Source organism: Panthera onca, chromosome D1 (assembly GCF_046562875.1).
Source record: "Panthera onca isolate mPanOnc1 chromosome D1, mPanOnc1 haplotype 2, whole genome shotgun sequence".
In the NCBI taxonomy this organism is placed as follows: Eukaryota; Metazoa; Chordata; class Mammalia; order Carnivora; family Felidae; genus Panthera; species Panthera onca.
In genome coordinates this window covers 56,172,977-56,200,267 of record NC_138348.1, presented here as the reverse complement: position 1 = coordinate 56,200,267, position 27,291 = coordinate 56,172,977, and the positions used below count along the sequence as shown (strand labels likewise).

Genomic DNA, 27,291 nt, shown 5'->3' with positions numbered 1-27,291 from the left:
CGGGAACTGCCCTGGGCAAAGAGTGTTCAGAATTCAAAAATTAAAACAATCTGTGAAACGTAATATTTAATAAAATTCAAATCCAAAACTGTATGAGCACATTCCAAAATGAGTTAAAATGTAAATTTATGAAAATGCTAAACATACTTGATGGTTCTAATATCAAATGTAGGTCTCATTTGCTTCCCTCCACTTCAGATCAGACTCCCCTGAAGCTGCTGCTGCCTCAGGGGTGGCCAACAGCCCCCCCCTTCTCTCCCCCCCCCTCCCCCCAGGCTTCCAGTCTTGAGTTCAAGGCACCTCCTCTGGGGAGCCCGCCCTCTGGCTGTTAGCTTCAGGTGGCAGGCCTTTTGCTTTTCCTGTCCTCCACCCTGAGGGAGTTGGCCCCATCTGTGGTTGTCTTTATTTAGGGGGCCCAGGTGTAGACCTAGAGGAGGGATGGGCGAGAGAGTTGCACCCAGATTGGAGGAGGGTGAGGGGGCTGAGAGATACTCAGCTACAGTGCTCAGTGGGGGTGGTGTGGGGGCACAGGAGGACTGGGGGAGGGCCAGGAGGGGGCATGAGGGGAAGTGAGCAAAACTCACAGAGCGGCCCCACTCCAGCATAAACACAGCTATTTCCTAATGTAAAAGTGACACCATTTCTGGAACACCCGAATGTTGTGGTCCCGTTTTGCCATCTCAGGGGTGGGCATTGCTTGGCTTGCACTCTCCGGTCATCTTGCACGAGGCCATTTTCTGGGCTGCGTTTTCTCACGGCGGGCGGGGGCGGGGGGCGGGAAGAAGGAAGTAGGGGTAGTATCTCCAAGGAGTGTAAGAGCACCAGCTCTAGGGATGCATGACTCTAAGAATCCGGCAGTGTCAGTTCGTGGGCTTCTAGCCTTCCATGACTCTTAGCTTCCAGACAGAGCCGTGTGCAAGCTGGGTTGTGCGATTCCGACATTCTGCAACTTGAAGTTGCTGAGACTCCAGGAGCCAAATAGGCGGGCATTCTGTGAATCCAGGATTCTAGGATTTGATGATTTGATGATTCAATGATTCTAAATGGGGCTGCTGGGAAGAGCTGCAACCACCTTCCTTGTTAATGTCGATGTTAGGTTATTAAAAACATAAGGAGAAGCAACGGAGACAGCTCAGGATGGAGGGTGGCCCCACCCCCAGTGAGAGGGGAGGAGGGCTGAGCCGGTGTTGGGGGACCCAGACCCCTCTCCACCTGGGTCACATGGGCAGATTCTCCTGCCCCAACAGAAGTGATGTCTGTGCACGTGTGAGATCTGCCACTCCCTAAGCTTGCAGGATAAGGGGTCATTTCCTTCATCCCCCTGCCTCCATCCTTCAACTATTTCGGATTATAGCAGAGAGAGGAGTGCCCTTTCCTCCCAGCCACTAAAGTCTCTGGGCAGAAATGTCGACAGAGGAGGAAAGAGAGGCCTGCTTACCACCTACCCCCCTTCCCCACCAACCCTGGCCTGAGGGGGAAAACAGGACATGAACACTTCCTGGACACAGACGTGGAAATGCACGAACACTTGCTTGTGAGGGCCCCAAGTACAAAGGGCCTCCGACTGGGGCAGAGGGCAGGGCAGCCAGAGGAGCAGTGTGGGCATTGGCTGGTGACCCATCAGCACCTCTTGAGCACAGGCCAAGGAGGGAGGACCCTGCTTGTGCCCTGGAGGTGGCTGTGAGAAGAGCTTAAGGAAGGGAGGTCCAAGGCCAAGTCGCCTGGAGATGGATGACCGGTGGGTGCTCCCTTGTGGCACAGGCCGGGCGGCTTGCTGCCTCTTGGCTTCTGCACTTGTCTCAGCACCTGTGCCAGAGTTGGGTGGGGGGGATCCCCTAGGCAGGAGAGAAGTATCTTTGTCCTCTAGAGAGCTCGCTCCGACTGGGTTCCTCAGAAGCCTGGTGCCGCTGCAGGAGTCCCAGCATGGTGGGCTCAAAGATCAGGTGAGGGAGACCAGGAGCTGGCCCAGGTCGCACAGCAGAGCAGGACCTGAAACCCAGCTTCCTGAGTCCCAGTCCTGGGTGCTCCCCATTGTCTGCAGCTTCCCCCTTTCCCCTGTAACACCTGGGGAACAGGAGCTGAGGCAGGACTCCTGTTAGGGGGAAGAGCCCTTGTCGATCACTCCTCCATCTTTCTCCTCCCACAGGCCAGAAGGCAGGTAGGGTGGCGGCAGCTGCTCCCTGTCATCCCCAAGGTTCCATTGTCTACCGCATCCTGTCTTGGCCCTGAGGATAGGGTCCCCAGCCACCCGACCCACAGTGAGCCTCCTGGGCTCTCCTGCCCCTTCACTCGGGCTCTCTCCCCACCCTGCAAGTCTCCATCTCTGGCTGGCTGCGTGTGTGTGTCAGCCTCCCTCCAAAGATCATTAGACTTGGACGGGCCCTAGGAGATCGAGTCCCATGCTTTTATTCTTCAGAAGAGGAAAGTAGCTCAGAGAGGGAAGGTCCTATGCTGGGCCCACGTCACGGAAGCACACTGCCCTCGGTGTCAGGCGGCTAGGGTGTGAACTGAGGTCATGACCCACAACGGGCTTCTCTTTCAGCCCTGAGTTGTTAGCCCTCTTCTTTACTCAGACTACTGTCTTGTCTGCCACTGTGCCTGCCGCCTAGCTGACCCCTACCTTTGGCAGAACCTTCCCTCGGGACATAGACTGGAGCTCAGGACTCTGTGACTGGGATGACACCCATGCCCACACGGACACACAGACACATGCAAATGCATACATGAGAACATATAAGTCCCAGGTGAAAACCTATATCTCATAGTTAGGAGGCTGTTCTGGAACCTGGTGTTCTCTTCTTGTGAGGCACCACACACCTCCTCTAGGAAGCCCTCCAGGACCTCTCTGCATATTGTCTCCATCTCACTAGCCTCTTTATGACAGCTGGGTTCTACGATCCTAGGTTCCTCCACTGTGATCCCAAGGTCATGGGTGAGTCTCCTCCTAGTCCTAAAGCCCCTCCTTCAGTGTCCCTTCCTTCTGTCTCCAAGAGGGGCTCAGCTTCCTGTGGCTGGGTGGGGAGAGCCTTGAGGTCCCCAGAGGACAGTGGGACAATGAGGAGGCCGTGACAGATGAGACATTGTGTCTTCCCCAAAGCAGGCTCCACCCTACCCTAACCTCCTGGCTGGTGTCTGGGGCACGACTCTTAGGACTAGGGTCCTCGTCTGACCCCACAGCCTTGACCTGTCAGCGTAGAGGTCAGAGAATCATAACCACGATCCCACTCAGCAGTTCTCTAACTGGAGGTTGTGAAGCCCAGGTCCCCAGGGTGTCAGCAGCATAATAATGGGTGCTGCAGACTCCCAGGAGGGGTGAGCTGGACCTCCCTGCCTGGGGGGTAGGCAGGGGTGTGGTAAACACTGCGGCTGGGTGGGATTATGGGGGAGCTGTGAATGCCTTGCTGAGACTCCCCTTTTCCAGCCTACCTTCCCCATGCTGGCAGCTGGTGCTGGGGAGCCAGAGAGCAGGGGCCTCTCCAGGGAGGGGTAGAGAGGCGGGAGGGTATTTGGAGAATCATAACTAGCACTGCCTCCTGTCACGGGAGGGAGAGAGAGTTGGGTGGACCATCGGAGGCCTGGGTGGAAAAGAAGGCTGAGGCCTGTGGACAAAAGGGATGGGCTTGGGGTGAGGTATTTAGCTCAGCCCTTGTCATTTCCTCTGCCGGACATGGCCGGGTTAGCAGGGTCATCGCACAGAGGGAAGGAACAGGCCGGGACCAATGCCCTACAGTAGACTCGCACACATGGGTGACCTCGTCACACCCTGGGCTGCAGTCAGTCCGTGCGGACCATAGTCACCCGTGGAGATGGCCACATCTAGACCACCGCTCCACACGCAGACCCAGTCTTCCTGGGCGACACTCAGGCATGGCTGAGTCGGGAGATCCCATAGGACACGGGGACATGTGGGACAAACAGACACCCTGCCACAGCCACACCACAAGTATCCACATACCAGGTGAAGCTCCTGTCACCCCTATGGTGACCCAAGGAAAGCCATAAATTCCAACAGTCATGGGCAGGCATCCAGAACCTGGATGAGAAGAGGGGACCACCAGGCAGGAGACGCAGAACCCCCCCACCAATGCCAGACTGTGCCCTCCCCCCAGCTCGCTGAGCGCCCAAGGCTGTTTATTTCCTAGCAGAGATGGGTGTCTCATCCCTCTCCCCCTCCCGTCCCCACCACACGCTTCCAAAGCTGCCAAATCAAATCAGCCCCTGCGCCCGCGCCAGGCTGGCATGGCGGCCAGCAGCTGACTGGAAGGAAGCCAGGCTCAGAATATCCCGCCGCCTGTGCCTGTCCAATGCTTGGGTGTGCTTGTCGGGTGGGGGTGGGGAGGGGCAGCCAGCCCCTGGGCAGTGCCTTCGAGAGGCTGGGGTTTCTGGAGGCCACCTGGGTGGTAGGCTCCTGGAGAATGAGTGAGCTGAGCAGCTCCCTGGTGTCTGCCAGCATTATGAGGCGCTGTGGGGTCTGACTAGAGCCCAGATGACTGAGCACCAGGCCAGGGTTGGGGCACCAGCTGGGAGCCCGACCCCGTGGCTGTGTGAGCTAGATAGGACAAACCCCATTTTGCAGATGGGGAAACTGAGGATTAGAGAAGGGTAGTGAAGTTTCCTGGAGAGAAGCGGAAGTGGAGAAGGCATCAGAAAGGGTAAAAATGTGGTTGTTCCCCTCCTGAGGAGGTCCTGGTTGAACAAAAGAGCTCGACTCTGTTCCCAGAGAAGTGGTGTCCACCTGAAGTAGGGAGTAAGAAGGGAGGGTGAGGGGAGAGCAGGGTGAAATCACGCGAGGCTTCCTGGAGGGGGCCACTTGTGGGGAAGAGGAAGCCCTGGGCCTGCTGGGGACTGGGTGGGCGGGGGTAGGCTGGGAAGAAGGGGAGAAGGCCTGGCAAGCCTCAGCCCCTGGCCTTCTTGTCTCTGCAGCCGGCTGGGACCTACTTGCACAGAAGCCAGTCCCCCCAGAGAGTAGAGATGCCGGACTGGAGGTGAGAGCTCAGTGGAGGGAGGCGTGGGTGGGCTTGGAGGGGTGGGGGCACAGACTGGGGGTCAGTCTGAGCATTGTCCCCACCCCTGGGAGGACTGGGAGGCTGGAGCCGAATCCCACCCCTGCCCCCACCAGCCTAGGGTCACCCCACACCAAGATCACCTTCCTTGCCCTATTCCTGCCTGGGGTCCTCTCCCATTGAGGATTCATACTCCTCCCAAGTCACCGGGGAATCATTTCAGACTCCTCCCTAGGCCTCCCCACCCTCACCCAATGATTCCCTGTTGATTTTCTGCCCTAGGTGTTTTCTGAATTCCCCTCGTCCTCTCCACTCCTGCTGCCTGCCCCAGTCCGGCACTGGTCATCTTTCCCCTGCACGGCTCACTGGCTCACTGCTTTCAGTTGCCCCACTCTCCATGTGGCTGCCAGGAGGCTCTTTCTAACACGCATACCTGAATTTGTCACTTTTCTGCTCAAAAATCGATGCTTCCCATCCTCCTGCTCCCTCTGCAGTCCCCACCAGGCTACAGTCCCCCGTTTATCCGTCCTGCCTCCCCAGAACCACTCCTGCCACTCTCTTCTCCCTCAGCTTCCCAAATCTTTCTGGGCTCAGCTCTAGCCTCCCCTCCTCCAGGAAGCCCTCCCTGCCCCTCATGCTCCCTCCTCTGAGCTCTCCTGCCTAGTCAGACGGGGGCATTCTGGTGTCTGTGCCATTAGCACTCTATTTTCTCCATTATGTGACTCTGTAGGTCTTCCCCCCTTGAACTGTGAGCTCCTTAGCCTGGGGACTGTGCCTCTTTCATTCCTGAGTCTCCCACCTCCTTCCAAAGGGTGCCTGGTGAGGGCCCGGTGAGTGCATTTCCTTTGATGTGAGGGATGCCATCCACACCCCGGCCATGCCTTTGGGGTGCCTCGCAGTATTCAGCGCTCAGAGGGGCCTTGAGCAGCAGAAATGGGGTGGGCTGCAGACTGGGTGGAGTGGCACAGAGGAAGGTTGTGTGTAACGTCAGACCGAGCAGCAAGACCAGCATGAGCCTTCTCTTGTACCCAGGCCCGGCTGAGAGAAAGGGGAGCCTCCTCTGTGTCAGAAGAATTAGACACACTTCCTTGTTCAATCCTCATGACCCCCCAGTGAAACAGCAGCTGTTATTATTCTCCTTTGAGGAAGCTGAGGCCCAGTGAGGTCACACAGTGAGCAAATGGGGCAGATCTGAGTGTGGATCCCAGATGCGTCTCATGCCCGCCACTTGCTCTCTCCCTGCCCTCCGGTAACATGGGAAAGAAGACGCTCACACATGGCCTGGCGCACAGCAGGGCTCAGCATGGACTCACTGCCGGGACGTGGGGGCCAAGCCCTGAGAATGTCCCTACAGCCGGGAGTTGGGAAAGGGAGAGAGGAGGGGGCACCCAGAAAGTCATTATTAATTTATTTATGATCATGGCATTCCCCATGGGGCAGGGGCTCCCCCCACCCAGAGCTGGGACAGATGGTGTTCCTGGGAGCCAGCAGTGTCTCGGCAGCCACCGCCACCTGCCAGGAAAGCCTGGATTTGTCATCCTCCCAGGAAGCCATGGGGGGACACGGCTTTGGAGAAGCTGAGACCCGCCTTGGTGCTGGGAGCTAGGCCCCAGGGGAAGGAGCCAGTCCCAGGCTCCTCATTTATATATACCTCTGTGTACCACCTTCTTTGCCTAGGCCTGGGCCCAGTTCCCTACAAGTGCAAGTCCTGCCCCTCCTGTCTAGCTCCACCGAGCCCCAGCAGGAGGCCTCTCCCGATCATACCCATTGGATCCCTTTGCTTCTGTTCTGTCTCCCCGTTTCCTTTGTCTGGGTCCTGCTGCCTCCTCCCTCAGAGGGAGGGTCTTAGGCTGTGAGCCCCTCAGCTCTCAGCTCTGGCCTGTCCCCCAGCCTCACATCCACCCTGAAGATGGCAGCTGTCTGCCTGGCCTCTGGGCAGAGCCTACTCTATCTCTGGGCTTAGTTAGCACCCCATCCCAAGTGCCTAGGCCCATGCTCAGCTCTGCTGGGAGAGAGTGCCAGGCACTCCCCAACATAAAAAGGACAGGACCAGAGAGAGCAGGGACCCTAGGATATGGTCATACTACAGGGACAGCGGGGCGGAAAGAGGGAAGAGGGATGGGGTGACTGAGAAGGACCCCCCCTCCCCCTGCCAGGGTGGAAGCTAGAGACAAGGCCTCATCTAGCAGACTGACTATGGGTCAGATGGGCATGTGTCCAAGTCCCAGTTTCACTGCTTTCTAAGAGTGTGAGCTTGGGCCAGTCCCTTAACCAGCCTGAGCATCAGTTTCTTCACCTGTCAAAGGGGATAAGAAGATCCATCATTATTGGACGTAATCACAGCAGAGCTGCTAGGGCATGTTACAAAGTATGTGTGAGCTGCCTGGCCCGGGCCTGGCCCACAGCAGGTCCTTAGAGGGAGCTGGCTCCCTCCCTGCTTCCCACAAGGGTGAGATCCTTGGAGCCAGGCCTAGGCTGACAGGGTGCACCTTGGGGCTGGGCCAGGGTTAATGGAGGTTCTGTGGGCACGGCACGTTCTCCTGGCACTGGCAGCTTGACAGCCAGGGGAGCAGGGCTGCCAGCACCCATCCCTATGGCGGGCATCTGTTCAGCACACCCTCTTGGGATGGCTCCCTGGCTCCTGTGCCAACCCGCCAGCTTGGGGGAGGGCTCTTCACACTCAGCCTGGAATCCTCCTTCAGGGCCAGGGCCATTGCTGTCTGGATGTTGGGGTGGAGGCAGTTCAAGTAGTGAACTGAGCGCGTTGGTTCCATGCCCTCTCTGTGCTGGTTCTCGGGGCCCAGATGGATCTTGGGAGCAGTAGCTAGGGCAGAGGCTGGGGGAGAGGCAGACGTAGACAATGGCGCAGGTATCCCCACTAAGCACGCTAATGCTCTGCCCAGCACTGGCTCCTCTGTCGCTGCTCATGGGATAAATAGAGGCCACACCCCTTGGCATTGTCGGCCCTGCCTGCTGGGCCCCCTCAGGGCTACCCCTTGCTCCCGGACTTGGCAGTGCTTATTACTCCCCAGGACACCAGCTCTTCCTGGCCTCCCTGCCTTTGTTTGCACCGACCCCTTTCTCTGGAATGCTTTTCCCTTTTTTCTCTGCCTACTCCCTTTTTAAGCCTCAGGTTAGAGGTCACCTCTTCTGTAGAGTCCTCCCAGATTGCTCCCTCCACTCAGGTCAAGTCAGTCTCCCCTCTTTCCTGGGCACTCACAGCTCCCAAGCTTCCCTGAGCTCTAGTTGGGTAACTTGTTAGCCCATGTGGTTGCATATCCTTTCCCACCTAGTTGTAAACACATGGGGGATAGGAACCAAGGCTGAGTCTCCTTTGTCTCTCCTGAGCCCGCATGGGACCTGGCAAGGCCTCGTACATAGTAGGTGCCCAATTAATGTTTCTTGATTAAAGGAGAATGGCTGTGTGAAGTGTTGGAGGAGTTCCAAGAAAGGGCAATTGCTGGATTGGGGAGAGTCTTGGAGACTTTCTGGAGGAGGTGGCCTTGGAACTGTGAAGGATGGGGCGGGTCAAGGCCGTGGACTGATGAAGCCAAAGATCAGCTAGATAGTCGGAGAGGTCCATGTGGCCAGCTTTTGAGAAAACTACATGAGGACAACAAGGTCCAGCCCAGGACTGGGAACAAGCAGATGGAGAGCCTGAAACAAAGACTCAGCCCCAGAGGGGACTGTGGGAGGCTGGCTTGGTGCTGAGAAACCAGATCCAAAAACCCCTCTGCCCCTGGGCCCTGGCCTGAGGAATGCGTGGTCCCAGAGTCTGGGGTGAGGCTGAGGCCACCAATGGTGAGTAAATGGGCCCAGTGTGGCAGGCTAGTGATAGGCAGGACTAGGCATAGGGCTAGGCAGGAGCTGGGGTGATCCTGTAAGGTAAGATTGCTGTGGGAGCTGAGAAAGTCTTCACACATAGAAGGAGCCGCTGGGGCCAGGCCGTGTGGGCAGGATGCCCTGGGTCTCCGTGAGAGAAGGCCCAGCACGTCAGTGCAGCCCAGGCAATGGGCAGGGAGCACCTGGATGCGGCTGGAAGGGCTGCTTTCCAGCAGGCAACACTTTCTGGCCTGTTTAAAATTCTTGAGTGAGTGCTCCTAACTGGCAGGTGTGCCAGCCTCCTCCTGGGTTCTCCACGTCAGGATTAAGTGGCCTCAGTGATGCCCCATGGCCCCAAGGGAGCTGCCCGCAGCTAGTTGGCCATAGCATCCGGCCTCTATAGGGGCCCCGAGGCCCTGCCATCTGCCTGTGCCCACCTGTTGGACCGCACAGGCTTGGGCTGTGTAGGGACTTGGGGCCAGGGAGGTGGTCTCAGCTGCCACCCAGTCCGTCTGTCTGTCCATCCATTTGTCCACACCCCCGCCCAAACAAGGACCAGGTGGAGATGGGCAGGCATGGGTCCTGCAATCCGAGAAGCTTAGTCTAAAGGAGGAGGCATCAAGTACCAGGGATTTATACCCAGAAAAGACATAAGCTCAGACTGTGCTGGGCATTAGGCAGGCCAAGGCCCAGGGAGGTCAGCCCCCTTGAAGGCTTGGAATGGAGGCTCAGAGAGAGGCAGAGACTGGCTCAGAGGCACGCAGCAGGTCTGAGGTGGTGTTGGGGGTAGATGCTGTGAGCCCCAGAACAAGGTTCCTCAGGCGGGCCCCTCCCCCACCACCCTGCCTGGTCCTTGGCTGTAAACACTGAGAGAACAAGTTCCGTTTCCTGGGAAATATTTATCTCAGGCCGTGTGGGGAGCGTGTGCTGGCCTCCCTGTGTCCTTCCTGCAGGCTGGCCTGGGGCGGGAGGGAGGTGAGGGGGCCTGGCAGCCATGGGGGGCAGTCTGCGGGGCCGGGGGCCGAAGGCAGGGCCAGGAAGGGAGTGCCCGGAGGCTCCTCTTGGAGCCAGAATCTAAATGCTGGAATGGGGGAGGGGGGGAAGGATAGCAGAGAAGTCTGTTTTTCTCCAAATCCCACAGCATAATTTGCCTGTCTCCCATGTTCTTGTCTTCGTCTCTGGCAGCCCTGTCTCTTCCTGGTTCCTACCTCCAAGTGTTTGCTCCTGTCTGGTGCCCCCACCTCAGATGCATTTTCTTCCTTGTCTTCATATTTGCCAGCTCTCAGCTGGCTTCCTCTGGGAAGGCTTCCCTGATTCTCTAACCCCCTAAGCTTTTGTCCTCCTCTTCCACCTTCTGTCCTTCTCTTCCGGCTCCCAGCAGCTTCAGACTGAGCCTCATAGACCAGTGTAGACAGCCTCTTCCAGACAGCCCTCGAGTCCCCTTCCTGGTCATCCTGGGAGTGGGTGGGGCAGGGCCCAGAGGCCACCTCCTTTCAGTGGACAGGGCATGAGCCCAGGCACGTGGGGAATCCAGGTTGATTGAATGGGGGGAATATCCCACGGGGCCCAACCAGAATGATGGGGGGGCAGGAGGCGCAGGGTTCCCACTGGGTGGCCCTTGGGCTTTGGGCTGTGTGTCCCAGGCTGGGCCAGGCCTGACTGGGGCCCTGACAACAGGAAATCCTTGAAGGAACAAGCAGTGGCTAAGGACTCTGAACACAACAACAGGAAACAGCCTTGACATGGGGCAGCAGCTCAGGCGACTGTGCCCAGTGGGGTGGGGTGGGCGGAAGCTTATGGGACCCAGGGTGACACTGAGATGCTGATCGTGGGGCAGTGGGCATTCTACTGAATATGTGACACTGATCTTGTGACGTTATGTGTTATCGAGCATGTGACCTGAATCTTGGGATACCGTGTGGACAGTGAGTGAGTCACTGAGTGTGACACTGAGTGCGTGACACCAAAGGATACCAAATGTGTGACACCACTGATCAAAGACTGTGAGACCATGTATGTGGCACCGAGCACACTTTGATACTGTGTAATATTGATTGTATGACGCTAAGTGATACTAGGTCTGTGACGCTGAGGCTCTGACACCATAAGGGTCAAATATGTAAACACAGATGAATGACATTGTGCAATAACAGGTGTGGTCCTTGTGGCTCAAGTGTCTGACACTGAATTGTGAAACCAAGTGTGTCCCCCAAGCGTATGCTATAGTGAGGCTGAGTGTGTAACCAAGGGTGTGACATGGAGTGACATCAAGTGTCACTAAGCGACTCTAAGTCCACTGTTGGCTGAATGTGTGATAATGTGAGACGTGACCACACGACACTGTGTATGACACAGTCCCAGGAAGACTCCGGTGGGTTCAGACAGGGAAGTGACACAGTCTAACGCATGATTTTGAGATTGCTCTAGCTGTAGTGTTTGGCGGGGGGGGGGGGGGGGGGGGGGGGAGGGCCAGTTGGAGTGTGAGTTGGAGGGGCAGAGAGGAGGTGAGCAGACAAACTGGAGGCCGCAGCAGCCACCCAGGCAGGAGATAGTGGTGCCCGGGCTATGGGGATGCGGATGAATCGCAGAGAAACGGATGAACTTTGGAGATAGATGGGAGGTTGCGATGACAGAACTTGCTGATGAATAAGAGGATGAGCTGGAGGGAGAAGTGGACCGTGGCTTCCGGTCTCTGGTTTGAGGAACCAAGTAATGGATAGTAGAGTCGCTACTGAGATGAGTGAAGAATAGCGGGAGGTCAAGGTTAGGGGCATGAGAGAGGACAAGGAGGAAGAAATTAAGAGATCTGTTTTGGACAGAAGTCAAACATCCAGATGAATGTGTCCAGTGGGCAGCAGAGGCCAGGCTGGGGATATATATTTGGGGGGCAGTAGGTGTGGCTAGGATGACCTAGGGAGAGAGCTCAAGGAGAGTGAGGTGAGGACTGAGCCCTGGCCCCAGACCTGCAGACTCCATCAGCTAGAGGCCTGGGAGGTGAGGAGGAGCACCAAGGAGACAGAGGAGGAGTGGCCAGGGAGGTGGAGGATACTGAGAGTGTGGAGTGAGGAGTGAGGAGTGTGGAGTGAGGAGTGAGCCAGGGGAGACAGTGCAGGACTGGGTCCAGGCATTAGTCAGCCTGACGGGAACCAAGTCAGTGACCGGGTGGGGCCCGAAGCCAGCAGGCCTGGGGGGGTGCTGAGTCTGGGGTGAAGACGGAGCATCGTCAACACTTTGGAGACCTTTGGCTCTAAGGGATATGAAGGGGCGTGGCCACTGGAAAAGGTGTGAGGTCAAGGGAAAGTAAACTTTTTAAATTATGGAATATTTGAAATACACACAATAGTGGGGAGAATAATACAATAAACTTGCCATATACCCATCACCCAAATCTAACAGTTACCAAGATTTGGGCACATTTAATACATCTACCCCTCCCCACCCCACCCCCCCTTTTTTTTCATTTTTTTTCCTGAAGTATTTTTTTTTTGCTTTTAATTATTCTGAAATATACATAACAAAGTTTACTATATTTTTAATAAAGTTTTTGGAGTTTTGTTTTGTTTGAGAGAGAGAGAGAGAGAGAGAGAGAGAGAGAGAGACAGCATGAGCAGGGAAGGGGCAGAGAGAGAGGGAGACACGGAATCCAAAGCAGGCTCCAGGCTCTGAGCTGTCAGCACGGAGCCCAGCACGGAGCTCGAACTCATGAACCGTGAGATCATGAGCTGAACCGAAGTCGGCCACTCAACCAACTGAGCCATGCAGGAGCCCCATAAAATTTACCATCTTAACCATTTTTAAGCGTATCCTTCAGTAGTGTTAAGTATGTTCACGTTGATGTGCAACCATTCTCCAGATCTTTTGCACTTTGAAAACTGAAACCTTTACCCTTTAAACAACTCCCTATCCCCCCAGCTCTTGAAATCCATCTTTCTGCTTTCTGTCTGTGAGTTTGGCTACTCTAGGTACCTCCGATATGTGGAATCATACAGTGTTTATCTTTTTGTGACTGGTGTATTTCACTCAACATAATATCCTCAAGATTCATCCATGCTGTATGAACATTTCCTTCCCTTTTGAGGCTAAATAATATTCTATTGCTTTTATATGCCACATTTTGTTTATCCATTCATCTATTGATGGACACTTGCATTGCTTCCAACTTTTGGCTATTGTGAATAATGCTGCTGTGAGCATGGGCATACAAGTATCTCTTCAAGATCCTGCTTTCAGTTCTTTTAGATATATACCCAGAAGTGAATTGTTGGATCATATGGTAATCTTTATTTTTAATTTTTGGGAACCACCATACTGTTTTCCACAACAGCTATGCCATTTTATGTTCCCACCAACAGTGCACCAGTATTCTAATTTCCCCACATCCTCCCCAACACTTCTTTCCTTTCCTTTCCTTTCCTTTCCTTTCCTTTCCTTTCCTTTCCCCTCTTTCTTTCTTCTTTTTTAAAAAATGTTTATTTATTTTGAGAGAGAGATAGAGTGTGAGTGGGGGAGGGGAAGAGAAGGGAGATAGAGAATCCCAAGCAGGTTCTGCACTGTCAGTGCAGAGCAGAGTCCATCGTGTGGGGCTCAAACTCAGGAACCACAAGATCATGACCTGAGCTGAAACCAGTCAAGAGTCAGACACTTAACCACCTGAGCCACCCAGGTGCTCCTCTCCCTCCCTCCCTCCCTCCCTTCCTTCCTTTTCTCTTTCCCATCCTAACAGGTGGAAGACTGGGGAAAGGTCATATCTTACTGTGGTTTTGATTTGCATTTCCCTAATGATTCGTGATGTTAAACATCTTTCCATGTGCTTGTTCACCATTTGTATGTCTTCTTTAGAAAATGTCTATTCAAGTTCTTTGCCCATTTTTAAATCAGGTTGTTTATTTTGTGGTTGAGTTGTAGGACTTCTTTATATATTCTGGATATTACCCCCTAATCAGATACACGATTTGCAAATATTTTCTCTCATCCAATAGGTTGCTTTGCTGAAGTATTTTATTTTTTTTTAACGTTTATTTATTTTTGAGACAGAGAGAGACAGAGCATGAACGGGGGAGGGTCAGAGAGAGGGAGACACAGAATCTGAAACAGGCTCCAGGCTCTGAGCTGTCAGCACAGAGCCCGACGTGGGGCTCGAACTCACAGACCGCGAGATCATGACCTGAGCTGAAGTCAGCTGCCCTACCGACTGAGCCACCCAGGCGCCCCTTTGCTGAAGTATTTTAAAGCAAATCCCAGACATGATGTCATTTCACCAAAGGTGGATTTTTTTTTTAATGTCAGAAGGTCCTAGTTGATGCTGAAATGTGACAGTGCAACATAGAGCCAGCTTGGAAGTGTGTGTTTGACACTATATGAGGGTGACAGTGTGGAGCATTGGGAACATGGTATCTGACACTGAGGATGGGCTACCCTGAGTGAGGGTACAGTGATAGTTTCACTGTGAGTGGCCCTGTGACACTCAGTGATGTGTGACAACGTAGAAACCATGGAATGACTGAATCACTGAGTATGTGAGACATGCCATGTGCAAGTGACAGTGATCCTGTCTCTGTGTGTCATCCTGGGGTGATGAGTGTGACACAGAACAGGACACTGCATGGGAGTGAAAGGGGTCATGAGTGTGCTGTGGGCAATGGGGGTGTGTGGAATCCATGTGGGATCAGCCCAGCCTCAGCTGCTGACCATCGGAGACAGGACAGACATCATAGTGTAGATGAGGAGAAATGCCCTGTCTGGACCGAAATGCTGTCTGGGCCAAGTGTGAGTTGGTATGAGGCCCCCTCCGTTCTCTGAACTCCCTAGGAAGGCTTCCCAGGGCAGGATGGTAGCAGTTCAGCAGGAAGAGCAGGTACCAGTTAAGAGCAAGGGCTGTGGTGTCAGAGAGTCCTGTCTGGCTCTGACTTTTAGCAAAAGTCATTTTATGTCTTGAGCCTCAATCCCCTCACATATAAAATACAGCTGTTGGGGGGGCGCCTGGGTGGCTCAGTCGGTTGAGCGTCTGACTTGAGCTCAGGTCATGATCTCACAGTCTGTGAGTTCGAGCCCCGTGTGGAGCTCTGTGCTGACAGCTCAGAGCCTGGACCCTGCTTCGGATTCTGTGTCTCCCTCTCTCTCTGCCCCTCCCCTGCTCATGCTCTGTCTCTCTCTGTCTCAAAAATCAGTAAAAACATTTAAAAAATTGAAACAGCACTTTTAAATGAATGCAGTACCTGGCACTAAGCAGTCGCTTGGTGGTCTCTAGGGGAGCACCACTCGTCATGTCCTGTGCCCAGGCACCTAGTGCTCCCACACTTCCGGGTGTGCAGAATGGGTGTGCTGAATGAGTGGTATCCTGTCCTCCTGTGCCCACGGCCCTCCTTCCCCCCCCCCGCCTTCCTTGCTCCTTCTGTCCCCTGCTTAGCGTTGCCAGCTTGCCCCCTGCATCTTGCCCCCACCCCCCCAGCTCCTGCCATCCTCACCCACTGTCAGCCTCCAGCCCAGGCTCCTGCAGCCTCATTCAATTAGGCCGATGCAATTTTCTCAAGAAAAAACCCTATAATTTGCTTAATCACACCAGTAGGGGATCTGGACCCGGGTGGGGATGGGCAGGAGGTCCACACCAGCAGCTAAGGGCCCAGGTGTAGTTGTGCCTGTCTCTCAGGACCCCCACCTGCTCCCTTGGACCCCATTCAGTAGCCAACAGAGTCCAAAGCTTGGGTCTCCCCAGCTGTGTCTGTTCTACAGAGATCTTGAGACAGGAGCTTGGCCTGACTGGGTTCACTTGTGTCCCTGGGAGGTTCCCTGACCATCTCCATGTCTCAGTCACCCTCTCCAATAATGGGAGATGGACTGAGGGTGGGGGTGTCTCTGAGCATCTGGCCAGCCTAGCTGGTGTCTGCAGGTCAGGTCCAGTCAGTCCCCTCATGGCTTCCCTTTGGGGCTTTAGAGAGGCAGAGCTGGAGGGCTGGTCAAGGGGACAGAGCCCCAGGGGAAGAAGGGGGTGGGTGTCCTCAGAGCCTCATCTGAAACATGGCCACCCCACTCACGCAGAGTCAGAGACCCTTTAGTCCCAGGCTGCACACCTGGAGCAGGGGCTGAGGAAAGGGAGCTGCTATTTTTCAGTCACCTGCAGGGCCACTGCCTCTCACCTCATGCCTTGTACCTTGCACAGAGGTGGGGTGATGCTGAAACCCAGCCCGCCCTCCTCCACCATTCCACGCCCCTCAGGGCTGCAATTGCTCAGAGAGTTGGGGTCACCCCTGTCTGACTTGTGCAGAAGTGGCCTCGCCCCCTGCTGGGAGCCAGCATAGGCAGGCTTTTATGGTATCATTTCCGTCCTCTCAGCAGCTCTGGGAGAAGGTGCCATCCGATAGATGGGGAAACTGAGCCCAGGAAGGGGAAAAGACTTGTCCAGTGCCACACAGGTGACATGCATCAGGGTAGGGATGTGAGCCCTGGTCTGGCATGAGTGGTGGAAGCAGTGATGGGGGTGCACGGAAGCAGAGAATCAGACCCCCCACTTGTGCAGACACCAACCCTCTCAGTCATACACTCATTCAGAGACAAAAGCAGCCACACACTCCCTTGGCACATGCAGGCTCACATCACACATGCATGGACACAGCCCACGACGGTCACCTGTGCACGCAGATGGCTCAGGCACAGACGTGGACACAGGGGTGCTCACACGGTCATGCTCACACACACTCCCTCACAGAATCACAGATCCATGTGCTTTCACACAGACATTCTCCTAGTGACCCACGGGGCATAGTCTGCCGTGGTCACCTACTGGGCCACAGGGACGTGCGTGACGGACGACTAAGAGGCAGGCCACACACCTGCTTAGGTCACTGGCAAAGTGGAAACTGCCCACAAAGTGAAAGAAAAAAATAGTTTTTTTTTTTAGTTTATTTATTTATTTTGGGGGGTGGGAAGGGGCAGAGACAGGGAGAGAATCCCAAGCAGGCTCAGCTCTGAGCGCAGAGCCCAATGTGGGGCTCGAACTCCCAACCATGAGATCATGACCTGAGCAGAAACCAAGAGTCAGGTGCCACCTGACTGAGCCACCCAGGCACCACAAAAAAAGATTAGTTTTGATGAGCATATACAGAATTTGCCATCAGAAAAGTCACACAAAAGCGATTTTAATTTTTTTTTCCCAAGATAAAATTAATATAAGGTCAGGGGTAGGGACTCATCATCTTTTCAGGGTTTTGGGTCGCTAAAGGACCTGCACAGATTCACAAGCACACAATCCCAAGAGATCTTCTGGGCTCACGTGTTCACCCAGTCCGGGGCTGTGTGTGAGTGTGCGTGCGTGTGTTTGCGCACGTACTGGCATACCCTCTTGGTGGCTCCCGGATCCTTGGGATGTGAGGAGAGAGAGTAGAAGTTCCAGAGACTCCGGATGTTTGTTTTCTAGCTTCCTGGGCCCTCCAAAGGCAAATAGCTTTGGATGCCAGCCTGCCTGCCTTCCCTGGGCGGGGGCGGGGTGGGTGGGTTGTGTGAAGTGCCTGCTTCTGCCTCTAGAGCCCCGCTGACTGGGGCCTTGCAAGACGAGGCAGAGTGACTGAGGCCCGTGGCCTGTGGCCACCTTTCCATGAGCTTGCAGGCCCATCGTCTCCCCTGTCGGAGGCTCAATTTCCCCATCTGAGAAATGGAGGCAGGGAGGAGGTGAGACTGGATGGGCTTCCCCTTGGAGACTGATATTGAGAGAGACATTCCAGGCCTAGGGTGCAGAAAAGAAAACTAAAGCTGGGGACAGGAGATGGAAGGGCCAGTAGGGCCCAGGGTTCAGGGAGGGCTCAGGGGTGTCAGAGCTTGCACTGTCTCCCCACCAGTCTCCCCTTCCCTGGAGAAGGGCTGCACCTCAGAGCCTGCATCCGCTGGGGGCCCCTGAGGCCCAGCCCTTGTTGAGCTGCTGAGGGGGGCAGGGTTGGCGGTAGGGATGAGTTGTGAGCACAGCAGACCTGAGCGAGGCCTCAAAGGACAGGAGGGGGAAGAGAGGCCTGGAGGTGGAGGGACTTAGGGGTGGGGAGAGTGAGGTTGGAGAGTTGGGTAGAAGTTAGAGCCTGGGAACCAGTAGGAGCAGGCAGTGGCCCCACTATGAGATACTGAGCACTCGACAAATAGCTCCCAACAGGCCTGGGAGCTCAGAGCCTATCCTGGGCCCAGAAGCCATGGCAGTCTTAATGCAAGGGAAGGATACAGTCAGGTTTCCCTTTTAATGAAGCACCACGGGTAAGGGCCAGGGCAACTCAGAGAGGCCCCACACAGTAGATGGGAGCCCAGAGGCAGGGGCATGCCTGAGATGAACCCAGCCCAGAAGATTCCTCACTCCAACCCCCAATAAAGAAGAGCTATTTTTAGGAACAATGAAAGTGCTCACACATTCCTGCAGGGGCAGGAGAAGGAAGGGGGTGGGCAGGAGCCTGTGCAGAGGGAAAGGGCTGACACCAGTCTTCCCTCCAATTCTGACTTTGTCTTCAGGGTCTCCCCGTCAGTGGCTGGGGAGGCTTTATAACCCTGTTAGCCCTGCCTCCCCAGCCCTGTCCCCAGGGTCCCCTCTTCGCTCTTGTGTCTGTCCCACTGCCTCTGAACTTGTCTCTGTCCCAGTGTCTTTCTCATACCACGCCCCCCCCCCGCGCCCCACCCCCTTGGGATCTGGGGAACAGCTGGGATGGGCCAGGCCCCGAAGATTGAGCCAAATACAGTCATGGGACCAGCAGTGAGGCTGTGGGAGAAGTGCATACCAGAGAATAGACAGACAGTAAGTAGAGGGACAGACACAGAGAGCCTGGGGAGGCCGAGAGGCAGGGAGGGAGCTTTGGACAGAGTCAGGGAAAGCCCCAAGGCAGGCCTCAATGGTGATGGTGGTGGCAGGGGCTCTGTGTCCTGCTCTCTGACTTGTCCCAGAGGAGACGCTCTGCCAGGCTCACCCTCCCTCTACCTCCCACCAGCACCCTGCCCTCTGCAGGCCCACACTAACCCTATATGCCAGGCTAGTGCCGCCCAGGATTTACCTCCCACTCTGGGCACTGTGTCTGCCACAGAAGGGGAGACGAGAAACCCTGCCTCTGGCCTAGAGAAAGACACCCAGCCCCACCCCACATCTGAGAGGGGCTCAGCCCATTCCCTGGCCAAAGCCGGGAATTAGGGGGGCCCCAAAGGCAAACAGTGCCAGAAGGGAGGGAGCCTAGTGTATCTTGAAGTGCCCTGAGCTTGGCCATGGACCTCTTGACTCCTTGTGAGGCCCTGGCAGATGCTTTCTTTCTTCCCCTGGCCCTAGGCTACCCCCATCAAGCTGGGGATTAGGCTCCTTGAGGCCTAGGGCCCTCTAGGCACTGGTCCTGCAAGAATTCTCAGGAGGCCTGGGAGGAAGACAAGTGACCCACCCAGGAAGGCTGCCTGGAGGAAGTGACCTCAGTCATGAAAGAAGGTGACAGTGATAGTGCTCCTTTGGGGGAAGAGCTCCTCCATCCTGACATGCTGTCCCCAGCCTCATCTGCACTGGGAGATGATCCTGAAGCATAGAGGACCTTCTGGTCCATGGAGTTGCCTTAGAAAAGTTTCTAAAAGCTGTCAACACAAGGTACTCTCATTCCTCAGGCTCCTTCTCTAAGACAGTTACTGTGCCAGACTTGGGGAACTTTGAGAGCTCTCAGCTATCTTCCCGGCCTGGGAGCCTTCAGAGGGCATGGGGTCCACCATCTACTCAGTGATGGCATGTACCCCCTCACAGCCCAACAGGTCTGGGCACTCAGGAGTCCAACTGATCCTTTTGTAGCTCAGCAAATATCTCCTGACACCTGTGATGAGCTGGATGAAGCTGGGGACTTGGGGAGGAACAGGACACAACCTCTGGCCTCTAAAAGCTCCCAGTCTGCTGGGGGAGCCAGATGGGAAATAGTGGCAATGCATCAGCACATGCCATGCCCGGATGGGGAGAGCGCAGGACTGCACGAGGGCCGGTGGGAGGGTCAGATTTGCCTGAGAAAGGCAGCAACAATGAAAAGTTCCTGGACAGAGGCCCAGAGTAGGGATGTGGGTCACTCATTCATTCATTTGTTCATTCATTCATTTGTCCATCCATTCATGTACCCAGTTGATCCTTTGGTCATTATTTCCTCAGAGACAGAAACTTCTCTGACACTGGCCCAGTGGGTCACTCCTCTCCATCCTCCTCTTCTGCTCTAGACACTGTGTCTGCCTTTCAGAGGCTCCTGGATTTTCTTTGTCCAGCTCCCAACCCATCAAGAAGACTGTGTGAGAGGTGAGGCTGAGGAAGGTTTGAAGACATCTAGGGCCAAGGAACCCAGAGCTGGAGACGGACCAAGCTCACCAAGCCCTTCCCCCATGGCCCCCATCCTTGTTAGTACATCCTTGGGGACAGGGAGCTCACCCCTTCCTCCTTCCCAGGCTTCTCTCTTATGGCATAACTGACTCCCAGTGAGTTTACATCTGCTTCCTTTTGATTACCTCACTATGCCAGGAGTGGAGGAGGATGAAGAGGCACCAGGTAATTATAATGACCAAGACAGAAGGGTGCCTGGGTGGCTCAGTAGGTTAGGCCTCTGACTCTTGATTTCAGCTCAGGTCACGACCTCACGGTTGGCGAATTTGAGCCCCGTGACCAGCTCTGCGCTGATAGTGCAGGGCCTGCTTGGGACTCTCTCTCCCTCTCTCTCTGACCCTACGCAGCTCACACACTTGTGCTTTTTCTCTCTCTCAAAATAAATAAACATTAAAAAAAAAATCAGAATGACTGGGACAGCTGTGATGAGGGGGACACTGGTGATATGCTGGGGAGGAAGGCTGTGGCGTCAAGGAGAATGTGGGCCACGAAGATTGAGATCACTCTTGACCCTGCCATGTGGATGAAGCAGTTAAAGGTAGGGAATCCAGGAGCCTGTCCTGGCCCCCCTTGGTCTGATGTCTGCCTCCCAGGGCCATCTTCCCCGCCACACATTCAGCTTTGCCTCCCTTCCTCTGCCTGCTCTGGTTATTCCCTTCAACCCTCCTTCCCTGACCCCAGACCCTGTGCTAGAGACTGAGAGGTTCCAGGGAGTCAGACTGCAGAGAGCTGATTGTTCACACAAGCCTACCTTCTCTCCCCAACTCCTTCCATCCTCCTGTCCTTCATCCATCCTCAAACCTAGCCCCTGAGGGATCTAGGGGGGCCTGGGACAATTGGAGGGCGTGTTGGGGGAGGCAGGCTCTGGAGTAGAAGCTGACGGTGAGGGGCCTAGAAGGAGCTAGTTGGGCATACTGAAGGGGAAGGGCCAGCAGGAGGGGGCCGAGCTCATCCGGGAGGTGGAGCGCCCACGGGGTGCGGGCGCCAGGACTGGGCTCAGGTGTATTCTACAGTGCACGTGTCTCCAGTGTGGCTCGGAGGCTGGAGACGCGGCCCTGTTGGAGTAACAACTGCAGCCGGAGTCTGCAAAGAGTGGGGGGGAGGGGGGGAGGAGCAGGGGAGGGGGAGGGGAAAAGGGTAAACAACGGAGAAAGGTGAGAAGAGAGGGGCGGAGGACAGGCCTTTACTCTAGGCTGGGCTCCTGAGCTCCAGGTGGCCTTTGTCTCAAGCCACCCCTCAGTCCCACCTCACCCTCTGCTTCCAGCAAACCCGCTTCTCCCCTTCTTTGGGACCTTCCATGAGGGGGTTCCATTCCCCCCGCCCCCCGACAGAGGGGCAGGAGCCACTGGGAGGCTGTCCTCAGAGGCTGGGCGGGTCTCACCTGAGCAAGGATGATCAAAACAGGATGATCAAAACAGGCACCTTCCATAATATGTACTGACATAGTATGGTGACAGATGGTGACTACACTTATCGGGATGAGCGTTTTGTAATGTATGTAATTGGCAGATCACAATGTTGTGCACCTGAAACTAATGTAATAGTGTATGTTGACTATTCAGCAGTAAAACAAAACAAACCCCTCCCAGGGCTCGCAGGAGGATTAGTGATAATGTATGTCCCTGAGTCTCAAAGTGCGGTCCCTGGGCCAACAGCAGCTGCAGCCGCAGCTATAAATGTGTTGGAAATGGAAATACTTGGCATCATCCCAGACATACTGTATCAGAAACTCTGGGGGCGAGGCCAGCGATCTGTACAATAGCCAGCCCTCCAGGGGATGCTGGTGGGCACAGATGTTTGAGAGCCACTGGTGGCCAGCTCGCAGCAGGTGTTTGAAAAAGATGCCATCCCTTTCCCCAAGTCCGACGCCCCAGTCAAGCCAGGCTCTGACATTTGTGTTATTCCAACTGTGGCCTGGGTCTCTGTCCTGCCTCATCCTTCTGATCAGGTCTCCCAATGATCACCAAGCCTCTTTTCCCTATTCCCTTGCTCCTGACCCAGCTCAGGCTTGTTAAGGGAGGTCTGGGGGTGCAAGACCTAGCATCCAAGGTGCAGCTCTTCTGTGAGTATTTGAGGCATGAGTGTCTGTTAGAGGCGGTTTCTTGGGCAGGCGGCAGGCATGGGTAGAAGCGGAAGAAGGGAGGAGGGCCTGCCTCTTGTTCTTCCTTGACATCTCTTAACTCTGCAGGGCTGGGCACGCTGTGAGGGCTGTGGGGAGCCGCAGAGTCAGGTTGGGGTGCTGGAGCCCAGGCTGGGGTCTGAGGCCCAGCCAAAGGGGGCTTCCATGCTCTGAACCCCTGGGAGGCTTCCTCTGGGGAGTTCTGTCGGTCACCCTCATATGGCAGCTTGGCTTGTCAGTGCTGGGCACAGAGATGGACAAACTCTTCTTTGCCCTAGAAGGGCCCCATTGTCCAGGAAAATAAGAGACTGTGTATATAGATCACCAAAACAGGGGTCAGGAAGCAGGAGAATGTAGATGGCATCTGCCCTGGCACCCCTGATTTCCCCCATCTTGGGCTGTCTCCCTGGGTCCCTCCCATTCTGTGGGTACCCATCATGGGTCAGGTGCTCTCTCCCGAAGTTCTCAAGGGGGACTGCTTGGAGGTTTTGCAGGAGGAGTGGGTGGGGGCTGGAGTGTGCAGGGGAGAGATGGGAAGAGAAGCCATCTGAGAGGAGAGAAGACTTGGGGTGGGAAAAGATGTTGACCCTCATGGGGCTATGACAGGAGAGCAGCCTGTGACAGAAATGGGCATCAACTAAGGGAGGCATGGAGAGAAGAGAGATCCACTTAGAGAGATTGGGAGAGACAGGGCCTGAGAGAGACACACAGCCCAGAGGGAAAGAAAGAAGGATAGAGGCAAAGAGGGGCTCCAGGGCCCTGGGGATCTTGAAGAACACCCATGCTTCAGAGAAGGGGATACTGAGGCCCACAGAGAGACACCCCCCACCCCCACCAGGCCACACAGGATACCTAGCACAAGCAGAGTTGGATGAGTCAGTCCTTATGGCCAGTCCTAGTAATACAACTTGAGTCTTAGGAGGGACTTGGCCATTGGGTTTGATGCTATTACCTTGTAGGCCACCAAGAGGGGCACTGTGAGGCTTCCTTCCACAGAGGGAGAGGTAGGCTCTAGGTTCCAGGCAGTGGGAAGAGCAATAGAAGGGTCTAAAGTGGTGGGAAAAGACATAGAGACTCATAAAGACGAGAGAGGAGGGCAGCTTGTGACAGTGATGCTGACCCTCAGGATGGGTATCAGTCTCTGCACAAGTAGCACCAGAAGGGCTAAGGCCAAGGTCTCTGGCTTTTACAATCCTAGGCACTAAGAAGGAATCAGAAGTAATTTAGTCTAGACCCTTCCCCTGCTCAAATAAGTATAGAGATGCCGATCTAGCCACATTACTCGCTCCGGAAGAGCCCTGACTCATAACAGACTCCCCTTTCTTGGTACCTGGGTTGGTACCTGCTCCCAGAGCAGCACTGTCTACAGTGCTGACTGGCCCTATCTCCAACCACAGAGTTGCAGGTAGGAAGCCAGCGAAAGCAGGGAGACTCCATCCATCCACCCATCCATCCACAACGTGTTAAACTACAAAACCATAGAACTATATGTGCAGAGCTGGAAGGACCCATTTTTACTAATGAGAAAGCTGAGACTCAGAAGAAAGGGGCCTGCTAAGGCCACAGAGTTTCTGTAGTCAATCTGGGACAGGACTGGAAATTGCTGCTGTTTTCTACACACCACAAATTCTCCCCTGGGGTCTGGGAAATTGTTGTTATGCTGATATTTATATTGGTGTTTGTTCAAAAAAAAAAAAAACTGAGAGGGCCGGAAATGTGACCTCCTTCACTCCACTCTGAGCCTGGGCTCTGTGTGTGTGTGCGTGTGTGTGCATTATATATATGGTTGTGTTTTTATCTATGTGCGTGCTTGTTTGTGTGAGGCTGTGTGCATGCGTGTTGGACAGAGGCGTGTGCATTCTCAGCTGCTCTACTGATTCTGTCCTCCCTTCACGGAGGCAGCCACTTTGCTCTCGGAGTCCTTTGCATCATGGGCTTTGGAATTTGAGCTATTTCCTTCCCTGAGTTGATGCAGTGGAGGTGAAGTTGTTTGGAGATCTGGGAAGGATTCAGGGAGGAGGTGGCATTTGAGCAAGCTTGAAGGCCCCCTTGAGAGTCAGGTATGAAAGTGGTCTTCCCAGCACCCCCCCTCCTGAGGCAGGCTGGGCAGGGCTGGGCCAGGAGGCAGATGGACAGAAGGATGCCAGGCAGAGAGCCTCAGGCTTCATCAGCCATGTCTGCTTCCTGCCCACTCTGGCCAAAGACGATGGCCAAGGATGTGAAGCCCCTTTCTGCTGCTGCCCCAACCTTCCTTTCCTGTGCCCCCGTCACCACCATTATCCTGCCCTTAGTCTGAAAAGTCATAGAAAGCTGACCAATCTGAACAAAGGCCAGACAGGCACCCACCAATTCCAGTAAAGGACAGGTCAGGGCATTCCCCAATCCAAGTAAAGGGCAGGTGGAGGTGCCCACCAATTGGAACAAAGGACAGACTATTCTCTCTAAGCCCCCTGGGAAGGGAGCTGGGGGGCGGGTGCAGAGCAGGAGCCAGACCGGGGCTGGACAGGCAGAGACTTGTGCTGTGGACCTTGTGCTGCCTGATGGTCTGGCTGACCACCAATGGGACATTCCTTCTCTTTGAGTCTTGGTTTCCTCATCTGTCAAATGGGAAGACTTAGCTGTCCCAAGATAATGGCTTTGAACAGTTTCTGCCCCCACAGCAGAGCTTGGCCCCACTTCTCCAACTTCTATGGCATATACTTAATCAAACTGCACTGGAGGTCAAGGCCCCTCAGGGCTCAGCTCGACTACCCTCCACCTCCTAATCCCCCCACCTCCAGGCAGGAACAGACCTAAATCAGCACCACCTTCTGGGGTCCTGCCCTGGGAGCCTCAGCCTGAGGAGCCTGGGTTGGCAGACTTAATTTGGGGATTATTTGGGACATGAGCCCTTTCTCCCTTCTTTAGTCTGCAGAATTAACCTCGAAAGGCCACGCTAGCTTACGTGTATATTGTGTGTGCGGCTGTTACTAAGTCCTGGCCCTGTGAACACATAAGGAAGTAGCTGCACCTTTGTGTGTGCCTGGAGGTATCTGAAGGCATGTTGGGTGTTCCTGCAGAGATGTGGAAATCTGTGGCTGTGTGGCCGGGTATAGGTGGTGCTGAGAGTGTGTGAACTGGGATGAGGAGTGCCTAAGGGTTAAAGGACAATTAACCCAATTTGGGGATTATAATGTTTGGAATCAGCAGCTTCTGATGTCCAACAGCAGCAATGGATCTCTGTGACCAAGATGTGTCTTCATTCTTGAGCAGTGGGAGGGATCAGAGGGAGGCTGGGGTTTGGGGACAGTAATGCCAAGTGAGCATTCAGGGAGTGAGTCCATCCCTGCCGCCCATTCGTGGAAACAGGACTGGGTGGCCATGGGAATGAGGGAGAAAACCGAAGCCAAGAACATGCAAGGGTGAAACCTGTAGCTGAAGCCTGGACCCCGGTACAGGACTCCCATCTGTGGCCTCTCTGAAAGATGGGCACTTCGTCCATTCTTTCACACCCTTAGGGATAGGCAGCTTACTTCCTCCTTGTCTCCTGGTGGCTGATGCCTATGTAGCATGGCTCTGCGTAGATAAAAGTCCTTCATCCCATTGGGTCAAGGCCAGCCTCTTTTAAACCTATGGGTCTCCAGGCTGTCCCTGGGGCCATGGAGTCCTGTCCCCTGCTCAGGACAGCCTGACAGATTTGGAGTCAAAGATTGTGACCCATGGGTCTGCTCTGCTGTAGGCTGGGCACCCCCAGACTCTCCAGTCTCAGGCACATGCAAAACTTGGTTTCTAGTTCCCTCCTTACATGGGTCACCTGTGAATGAGTCTCATCTTGTCCTCACTTGGGAGGGACACAATGCGCTGGGGATGATCTAATCAGCCAATAGAGGTGGGAGAACTGTTATCTTCCCTATTTGGGATAACAGATCTTTATTAATATGGCCTGCAGTGTCAGCATTTTAATTTATTACCAGCCACACATACACTATGGGCTCAGACTGAGTTTGTGGTTCACTAAGACCCTCAACCTCGTAACATTTTTATATGAATGGGGGCCAAGCCATGTCGCCTTCCTCCTACAGTTAACTATTTTGCTTTTTGAACACAGACCCAGCCATCCACAGAAAGGAACTTCAAGGGCTTGTGGGGAGGGCATGGCTGAGTGGACGGTATGAGTCATGAGCCTGCCTTGGCCCTGGATCCCCTGTTCCATTACCTTTCTTTTTGATCCCTGTGGCTTGGCCAAGTTAATAGAGTGAGAAGCGTGGACCTTTCTTCTGTTCCGGCTCTCCAAGGACAAGGCCTGTTCCTGGGATGGGAAAGCTGTGAGGCAGTCAAGGCTGACTTCTCCTTCCCCCACTGTCTTGCCAGCGGCTGGCCCAACTGTATTTCTCTCACCTTGTGGGCTCATGCACCCCATGGGCTCTCTCTAGCTCCCAGGATTCAAATTGAGGTTTTATTTGTTTGCTTGTTTTGCTTTGTTTTAATATGGAAGATTGTGCTTTCCCTACTATGCCAGAGTTGTCCTTGGCTAAAGGACAAGAGGCCTGGGAGCTAATCTAAACTTGGCCTCTTGACTCACTGTGAGCATGCTAAGCCCCTGGCCCTTCTCTGAGCCCCCTTTTCCCATCTGTAAGATGAGTGGACCTGGATACTCTAGGGCCATAAGACTTGTTGGATTCTGAGATTTTAAGATCCTGGGATTTAAGTGTCTGAGAGACTTGGGCTCTGGTTTAAGCTGGGACTTTGTCCTCATAGCTGTCTGGGCAGATGGGGCTGCCCTGGCCTGCCTGGAGAAAACCCTCACTGCCCTTTTCTCTCTTCCAGGATGCTTTGCTGAGCCTGGGCTCTGTCATCCACATCGCGGGCTTCCAGCGGGCTGTCAAGGAGGCCCTTTCAGCTGTGCTCCCCAAAGTGGTAGGTGCCTTGCCCCACACTTTCCCCACCTCCCAAATCTTTGCCCAGCTCCTTACTGTGTACCTCACACAGAGTTGAGTAGGAAGAGGCAGGATCCCTGCCCAGAGGAT

The 27,291-nt window shown here is 54.7% G+C and overlaps 1 protein-coding gene across 3 annotated transcripts in view; it reads left to right on the top strand.

Annotated features, from left to right (window-relative positions):
• The window catches only part of PDE2A (phosphodiesterase 2A), a 105,855-nt gene that overhangs the window by 35,094 nt on the left and 43,470 nt on the right, over positions 1 to 27,291 (top strand). For 2 of the 3 annotated variants that reach the window (XM_078433120.2, XM_078433119.2), the window contains exon 3: positions 27,092 to 27,181. In XM_078433120.2, coding sequence (XP_078289246.2) covers positions 27,092 to 27,181 — 90 coding nt within the window. Of the gene's footprint in view, positions 1 to 4,923; positions 4,986 to 27,091; positions 27,182 to 27,291 lie in introns of all 3 variants that reach the window. The other variant, XM_078433121.2, reaches the window with a different exon arrangement.